Source organism: Apteryx rowi, unplaced genomic scaffold, assembly GCF_003343035.1.
Source record: "Apteryx rowi isolate R43461 unplaced genomic scaffold, aptRow1 scaffold_72, whole genome shotgun sequence".
NCBI classification, from domain to species: domain Eukaryota; kingdom Metazoa; phylum Chordata; class Aves; order Apterygiformes; family Apterygidae; genus Apteryx; species Apteryx rowi.
Genome location: NW_020451005.1, coordinates 1,320,044 through 1,329,353, shown reverse-complemented (window position 1 = coordinate 1,329,353; position 9,310 = coordinate 1,320,044). Strand labels below are relative to the sequence as shown.

At 43.2% G+C, this 9,310-nt stretch overlaps 1 protein-coding gene across 2 annotated transcripts in view; it reads left to right on the top strand.

Annotated features, from left to right (window-relative positions):
* The first annotated feature begins 6,962 nt into the window (after positions 1–6,962).
* Positions 6,963–9,310, top strand: part of ARHGAP10 (Rho GTPase activating protein 10) — a 153,173-nt gene continuing 150,825 nt past the window's right edge. For both annotated transcript variants that reach the window (XM_026087536.1, XM_026087535.1), the window contains exon 1: positions 6,963–7,253. In XM_026087536.1, the coding sequence (XP_025943321.1) occupies positions 7,100–7,253 (154 nt within the window). In that variant the 5' untranslated portion in view covers positions 6,963–7,099. The remainder of the gene's footprint in view (positions 7,254–9,310) is intronic.

The window sequence follows — 9,310 nt, the reverse complement described above, 5'->3', positions numbered from 1 at the left end:
CAGCCCGGGCGGCGAGCCGGGGAGCCTCCGCGCGCACGTCCCGCCCACGCTGCTGCGTAGCAACGGGTGGCGCAGCGCGGTGGCGCCCGGCGCCACCTGCCGGCGCACGCGGGAACCGCCCCGCCCCGCCGCCGCGCAGGGAGGCAGGCGTCTCCCACCGACGCGCCCGGGAGCGCCGGCACTGCCCTGCCGTAAACCCCCGTTACAGACCACAAGACTGAATAAAGTCATTTTACTTAATCCTTATTTCCGTTCGTGACACACTAGAGTCTTTTCAAGCTTTTCTCTGCAATTTTAAAGTGTAGGCATTTATGTATTTTATCTTTTATTTAAAGCAAGACCTGAAATTTACACCTTTCATAACCAAGAAAAAGCAAGAGACACTATTATAAAAAAGCTAACACATTGGAAGTTGACAAGAAAGAGGCACTAAAAAAACAGGAAAGAGGCTACTAAAACAAGATTGTTAATTCCTAACTTCATCAGTAAGTTAAAGGTTTGAGAAGAGTACTGAAAAAACACTGTAATTTTTAAGGCTAACCCAAGTTTGCTACTTTTCAGGATAAACGTGCACTGGATTGATTAGAAACTGTCTTACCACTTCTTCATTGCTACTGTACTGCTTCTGCCATGTAAATACATTAAATATATACACATATGGAATGATGTATAGTAAATGTATACAGATATGGAATAAAGATGCTTGTATTGTCCATGTTTTTTCAATCTAGTCTTGTAAAGCTGGTAATTCAGCTCATCAGAACACAGGACTAGAAGTGACCTACAATACTGCTGAATCCAATCCCTTGCTATCGAAGGCAGTTCCCAATACAATCACTCCAACGAAAGTGGCTACTTTTAAGACAGAATTTAAGTTTTTTTCCCCTCTTAGTCAACTACTATGATGGATGGCTGTTCAGACCTGCTGCACAGATAGGAAATACCACCTTAAATGTATACAGGATGTAGCGTAAGAACTGTATACTGTGCAGTCATTGCCTATGACTGCCCTGTAGGTTCTGGTGTTCATAATAATTTGAATTACATCATTGATAAGTCTTAAGACATTTGAGGCAGGCACTCAACATCACCTAACTTTAAGTCATAAACAGTCCTAATTGTCTTATGCCTTTGACTTACTGATGGTAGAACAACTCTGCAGCAACAAAGATTACAAGGAGCAGAACTCAGACCTTCGCTCCTTCACACACCCATGACACCACTTACCTCCTTCCAGTGTAGAGCCTAGGCAGGCTGCAAGCTCCTGGGAGCAAAAGCATGCAGGGCCCTGGAGTGCAGATCTTTTCCAATAAAAATAATAAAAAAAGCACACAGTTCATTCAGTCTTGTCCTACTTCTGGGACAACAAGCTATGGCATTGTTTACTAATTATGAAGTCTTTGGAAACTGTTCATCATTGCTTTCCATCTCTCAAAACATGAATGAAGCTCTCCCAGGCTTTTATAGCTGTGGGTATTGTAGATACCTTTGCTTTTGAGAACCAAATGAGTACCGCTTAAAAATGTCAGGCCAACAGTTTGAACAATGTGAAAGCTGTACATATGAAGAGGGATAAAAGGAGTCTACAAGAAACAGTGGTAGCTAAAACTGTAATTCATGGCAAACTTTATTATTACCCTAGAAGAACATAAGGAGGGGGGAGAAGAATCTACAAACTTTTAAAGTGAACAGAACCAAAGGAAAGCACTAAGAACAGGTAACTTGAATGTGACTATGATCAACTTTCCATGGAGGAAAGATGTGCCAAAAAAACATAAAATAAGAACTGGTAAAACACTTGGCTGGATGAAGTCCAAGAAAATGTGTGAATGTTAGTGACTGATGGTATCAAATATTATCTTATTAAATCAACAGATATCAATAGGAAAAAAAGTCAAGCTTCCAAGTACCAAGCCTTCTCTCAAGTCTGAAAAAAATGCTAAGAACCTCAAACTAGTTACAGGTGGGGACCAAACTTTGCTGAATTTAGCTTCATTGTGCTTGCCAGCTAGATGTTAGCATGGGGAGAGAAAAATCATTAGCAGCTGTGGGATGTATACAGAAAGACATAATGGCAATTATCACCTGTGGATAGTGAAGCATGTCAGGAGCTGTAATGTACCAAATACTGCCATGGGTCAGTATCTCTGCTGGCTCCATGATTCTCTAAACCTGATCAACTATATTTTTAAGTCAGAGAAAATGCTGAATTAATGACATAAATGTTTTATAGTACCTATTTTTAAGCATAAATTAAGTACTACTGTGTGTTAATTTGACCCAATTTAAATTGCCATTTCACACACTCAGATTTGTGGGAGAAGACTATTAAAAAGTGTTAATATAAAATTCTTGCAATTTGAAAGAGTCAGTTCAGTTCAAAGGGCAGAGAGGATATTGATTAATCCCATACTCAGACTGTACTTTTCTTGAGGAAAAAAATGGCAACAGGATATAATGTTTAAAACTGAAAAAGCATATAGCTGCACACTGAGATATTTTGTTGCATAGAGCTGGTGCTGTAAAGGAGTGTCAGAAAGGAATATCCATCTTCTCAGATACATATGCGCTTGCCATAATAACATTCAATGGTTGACAGTTTTGCAGATAAATTAGTTGACATATTTGCAAATAAAGATACTTGCATCATGGGTGGTAAGAGATTAGTTTGTTTCTGTTTACACTCATGATGAATGAGAGGAGTGAGAGTACACGGTCTGGCTATAACCGATGTGCATAAGGTTAGTAACATCTTGCAAGCCAACAGTGGTGACAGTCACAAGCAAGGTGGAGTTAGAATGAACTCTGTCCATCCTTAATGAGGGAAAAGCAAAGAAACTACAGTATCTTGGAAGAATGGTTGCTGCTGATGTTGTGTTCATTAGTGTTTTCAACAGCTGAACACAGCTGTGTGTTGCAAATGGTGGGAGCTGATACCAATGCTCTGTAATAAAATCTTTTTAATAAAACCAAAACTAAGTTTACTACTTTCTAACCCATCTCACCATAACATACAGATCAGAGACACATTCAGACACAGGAAAATAAATTAGAACATGGTCTTTGATGAAAATCAACATGTTGAAGCAATCATACAAGAACATAAGGGAGGCAACGTGTAAGAAAACGTAGGCTATGCTGATGTACACATTCTGTAAAATGACATAAGGATGGCATTTCATGCTTGCAGTGATGGTGAAAGGAAAATAAACAAGGGAAAGATAAATACACAGTGTATGGACAGGACATTGCCAGGCCTTCACATAGTCATTCTATGTCATAGTTTGACAAGTGGCTACAGGAAGACTGTAAAACTTGACAACCTTGATTAGGGAATGGAAGGAATTTTCTAAACTGCTGATATAAAGGCACTTCTAGCCTTAATCAGTGAAGAAAGTGCAACTCTTTCTCACTAGACACGTAATTTTTGTCCATTTAATTAAAAGGAGTGTTATTTCTCTTCAGTCTCTTTTTTTTTTTTTAATATCACTATTCTGTCATTGCAGGGTTAGACAACATTTTGAACTGGTGGGTGAGGTTTAGGAAAACATATTTAAGCATTTTCTGTAGGTGGTAGTTTAGTGTGCTGTTCAGATACCAACACTGGATAAACAGTGTACAATATCAACACAGTAGCAAATTTGCCTCCTTGCTTTGTTATGTGTAGTAAATACAAGTTATCTGTTTTTAATCCCAGGAAAAAATATATGCTAATTTGTATAGCTTCAGTTTTATTTGAAAGATTGACTGTCCTTCTCATGTGTATGTATGTATTTCTGTTGGACTACTACTGCTTCTTTTAACCACAACTATAACAGAATACATTTTCACTTTACAAGATTCAGGTAGGTGGACCAGTTTCCCATAACAGGGCTGTCATGGTAGTACAAATCTCACTTTTAGACTTGGTAGTTTTTTGCCAAGTAAAATCTCAGGGCTAAGTAAAACATTCAGATTGTTATTGTCTTTTTAAAATTTGAACTCAAGCAACTGCACGCAATGTATGCAACCCGATTACTTTCCAACACTTCAGTGGAATGATAAGAGGAAAATTACAGCAACTATAAACAAACAGAAAATATTAATCTAGTTTTAATCCTGAAGCCAAGTACAGGACAAAGTAACCCAACTGTTCATGGAAAGCCTATTTGCTCTTGAAATGCTGTTCCAGTAATCTAAACAGAGATAAGAATTGTATTTTTTTTTTTTTTTAAGGTGGACTTTTAAATTTCTTTTAAATACATTTTTGAGTAGCGTAGTGACTTCTCAGTTAAGTAATTCCAGAAAATAAATATCACATCAGATAATGTGATTTGGAAATTGGGACACTTGGTTGAAAAGATGGATGCTCAAGGTCTGGTCTCAACAACACCTCCTGATCTGCTATGATTTCAGACAAATCATTTGCATTTTTAAGCAGCAACTGATTCTGAGGGGCCCAACTTTTATTTTTCCAAGCCTTACCTTTCAAAGATGCTGAGCACTCACAGCTCCAAATGATCTCTGCTATGGATATTTAGCTCTTTGAAAAATCATGCTCAAATTGTCTCAGGTTAGGCATTCAAAAACTGTAGCATTTAAAATAAGGAAGAATTTTAAACAAATTTTAAAAATGAGGCACAAACCCCACAAAGGTATTTCTGTTTGGTTCCCATTTGAATCCCATTAAGTCTACATTTTTTTTTCTAATACCACTTTACTAGTATTAACAATATTAACATACATGTGTATGTATTTATAGATGTTTTGCATTATAGAAAGATGGAGCAAGGATATTGAGAAAAGAAATACCAAAAACTAACTTCTGGCATGTAAACTGTATAAAAAAAAAGCTTAGAATCATACTTCAGATGACGGCATCTGTCTAATAATAATTAAAAATTTCAAGTTATAGCTAAGATTAGTTTCAGGAACTACGATTGCTCATGAGTCTCCATATCGAGCTTTTTGGTTTTGTTTTGTTTTTTAAACTGCATTATCTTATTTTCTTCATCTACATGAACAATACGGAAATTATCTCTGCCTTTCATTCCAAAATTCTGTGCTTAGTCACTTAAGCTCAGTGAGCACTATGAGGTTTGTAATACACAACCTCAGTTTGGTTTCTGAAGCAGAATCTCTTCTTGGGTGAAGCATTCAGAAAATACAGGTTTGCAAGATTGAGTCCTACCTGACACCCAGATTCCACAAACATGAGTAATCCTACATGAGATTCCTGAAACACCAAACTGCTTCCATACATAACTGCTTGCAAGACTGAACCCTGGTGTCAAACAGTAGAAATACTTCAGGTTGACAATAATGCCATCAGCTATCTTCATTTCAGTCATTTCTACAAGTGTTAGGTGCTACTTTTAAAACAAAGATGAAAAATAGGATTTTTAGTATGAGTCTTCAAAACTTAAGTTATATCCTAAAAGGCAAAGAGAATTTCTCTATGCTATTTCTCCAGCAAGTTCAGAATAGGCTTAACCATGTGCCCAACAGTAATAAAATTAAAATCAATAGCAAAACTTCAAACAGAGCAGGAGCTAATAATAGTTCTACCAAAAGACAGAAGCTGAAATAAAGTGGTGTACAAAGTGGAAGGTTAGCTATATCTTCACAACTAAAATATATACCCCATAATCATCTAGAAAAGTCCCACCAAATCACTATGAATCGCACTGCTGTTAAACACAAGCCTTCAAAAACATGAAGTTACAGTGAAGTTTTATTTATAAWTACAGGTAAAATTATTACCCTTTTCTGTTTTCTTCATGTGTTTTTTTTAACGGTCTCAAAAAAATTTAGCACTGGGCTAAACAGACTTCTACAATACTTGTTCTTAAGAATTACAGCTGTATTAGTTTTTTAAATGAAAGCATAAAGGTGAGGCTTTACTCTTTATCAACATTACTCTTTACCCTAATAGTATTCCATACACAGATATGAGAGCAGAAGATAGGGACAGACCCTACAAGTAAGCAACATTAGCCCTCTGCAATGGCAGATCATCACAAAGTACGCAGGTCATGGTTAAAATGAAACCATGACTAACTTAGGGACAAAACAGCTTGTGCGCAGTTTTATACCTCCTTCCTCTACGAACCTGCTCTCCTCTCTGAAGGCCTAACAACGTTTCTGTTTAGTAAACCATCCATCATAACTCAAGCCATGGCAGCCTCATCTCCTGCTCCAACTGCCTTCTGCTGGACACACCACAGAAAACCTGTGTCAAAATGGGGCAACATACTGGATTTTTGGCCATATATGCCCTCTAAGCCATCTGGTTTGGCCACCTTGGAGCCTGTATTTGCCCCCAAACCATGCCAGGCCCCTGTTCGGGGGCCTCCTCCAAGCAAGATGGGCTTCTGGAAGTTTCTGCGGTACCTGGCAGCTGCTGCGGGAGTCGGGACGCACCTCTACNGGGGGGGGGGGGGAAGCGGGTGTTGAAGGGCGGCTATTGGGTTTTCCTCCCCACCGCTGCGAGCCTGCAAGAGAGAGACGGGCTGCGAGAAAACCCTTGCGGGGCACTAGGGGCGCTTCAGGTCTCCATTTTATCGCAGACGGGGGCAGCAGCTGTGAGCCCCTCCCCCCGAAAGCTCCGCGGAGGGCCAGACCCGGCGCACGTGCCGCCGCGCAGGGGTGAGGCGGCCGTTAAGGGTCGGGGGCGGCGCGCCCGCGCGCCTCCCCGCGCCGTGGCATGAGGGCCTTTGCGTAACGGCCGCCCGCCCGCCTCTCAGCGCGCCGCCGCCTGCCGCGGGGGCAGGGAGGGAGGCGGGTCCCGGCGCGGCGGGCTGCCCCGCTGGGCCGCCCCGCTGGGCCGGGTGTGGCGGGGCTGCCGGGAGCGGGCCGCGCCGCACCGCCCCTCGCAGCGGGGAGGGCGGTGCTGGCGGGCGCCTCGCCTCGCCTCGCCTCTGCCCGCGCCCAGCCGAGCGCGGGGGAAGCCGCTGCTGCCGCTCTGCCTTTGTGGCCGCGGCTCCCGCTTCGCCGCCGCGGGGCTGGCGGCCTTGGGGACGCGCCCTGCGCGCCGCCTGCCGAGGGGGTCGGTGCTGGTGCTGGCGCTGCTTAGCCGGGAGGGGTCTGCGGGGAGCCGAGCCCCGGCGCCGCGGCAGCCATGGGGCTGCAGCCGCTGGAGTTCAGCGACTGCTACCTGGACAGCCCCTGGTTCAGGGAGCGGGTGCGAGCCCACGAGGCCGAGCTGGACAGAACCAACAAGTTCATCAAGGAGTTGCTCAAGGATGGCAAGAACCTGATCGCCGCCACCAAAAGTGAGTGTGCGGGGAGTGGCGGTAGCGGGGGGAGGTACGGCTGCCCCGGCCGCCGGCTCCCTGCCCCGACGCTCGCCGCCGCCCGCCCGGGGCCGCCCCGCGTCGCCGCTGGGGCCGTGCGGGGCCCCGTGGCGCAGCCGGGGGTCCCCGGCCGTTGTAGCCCCCTCCCCCCCCCCCCACCTTCCTCGGCCGTGAGGTTTCACCTTTAAGCAAGCGGCGGCTGCTTTTGTTGCAGCGAGTTTAAGGTGACGGCAAGGTCTCGCCGGGTTTCTCCGGCGTGCCCGCTCCTTGGGCCCGTCCCGGCCGTTTGGGGGAAATGGGCCCCCTGCAGCCCTTCGTCGTGGGAAAGGGTAGCGGCCCTGGGGCTGGCGGCAGTGCTGGATAACTCAACCTCCTGTAACGCCGGTGGCATCTGCCCGACTTCTTGGCCGCGGCCTGGCTTATGTGTTTGCCAGTACAGAGCCCGAAGCGAGCCTGTGATGTTAAATGTGTAATAAATCTGCTGAGAAGACTCGATTTCAAGTTTTGCCAGTGTGTTTCAAGCTGAGCAACTGTGAGCTGCGTATCTTGAAATAAAGATGTACATGTATATGTGTTTGTAACCTGTGGAGAGGCTGCTGAAGCTGCACTTTTGCAAAAATTTTAAGTACCTTCAGGAATTACAAGACTTATTTCTGCAGTGACAGCGCTAGTTGCCAGCTCTGTCTTTGGCCTCTTAAAATTTGATGTTGACTTTTAATTTTGCATTTTACTCCTTGAATATATATGTATAAGGGCAGCTATGCTGTGGTTTTGTGGAAATCTTGTTTTTGTCTTGAACGACCATGTTAATGTATGTTCTTAATATAGTATTGTGGTAATGTAATTTCTTCTATTTAACTTCAGATATAGTAGCACAGTCTCCTAAATGTCTACTGGGATGATTAACTCTACCAATTATCCATATAAATCACTAATGCAGCACCCTGGCACTGTGTTCTCAAAAGTATGCTGCATTTTTGATATCATGGAAAACTTTTAAAGGCAGAGAACCACAGGTTTGAAGATGCTGCCTTTAAGGTAAACTGATGGGGATTTAGTCAATGGTTGGGGCAATGCAGCTGGCTGGATATGATGAGAGTCTTTAAAACTGAGATAGCACATTTTATGCAAATAAACACATATTCTTTCCTATTTTGGTCTGTTTGATGTGCATGGGTAAAAAAGATAAAGTGCCGTAAGTTTTCACTTGTTTGTAACTCTTATTTGTTGATCATTTATTTTCAGTTTTTGCAAATCATGTGTTTCTTGAAGATTATTTGAAATCTGTGACTTGAAGTGTCAGTACTAATCATCTTAATTTGGAGTACAAAATAAAAAAAGTGCCCCTAAACTTGGATAAGAATGGTAAAGGGAAATCATTCCACCTTGCTTCTATTCCTCAAGCATCTAGATGGAATATTTTGGCAACTACCAAAACCCCTCAGTTTCTTATGTACAGTTACATGCACACAATTTAATTTGAAAATCTGCAGCTGATGGTGGTGGATAGTAACTTCTGTGAGCCTCCTGTCCACAACAGAATCCTGTGCCAGTAACTTTGGCTTGGTTCATGATGCATGGCAGACTTAGCTGCATAGGATGGGAGCCAAGGCACTCTGTGTCCTGAGCACAGAGCCACCTGGGCTGAGCGTGCTTGGTAAAATACTTAGGGCTAGCTTGTAGGAAATATTTAGAGAGGCTGTCTGAAATCCTGCCCACTGTTCAGATCTAAGCAATTCCTTTTCTTTTGAGATTCTAGTCAGAAATTGTCTGCTTGAGTTTAGGTGCTGTGCCTCTTACTTTCAAACGCCTGTGCGTCAACATGTTTGAGAAGTGGAAACAGAGGTTAGGTCCTTCCTTACGCATTTTGGGTTTCTGTAGTTGTCTCTCCCTTTCACAGTACCCAGTGTGACAGGTTTAGAGCAAGTTGGGTGCTCTTCCGATGCTGCTGCTGAAGCAGTGCTGCTGTTCAAAGGGTTAAAAGACAAACTGAATCAGAGAAAACACAAGGAGCAGTATAATGTTCTTGTGTTTTC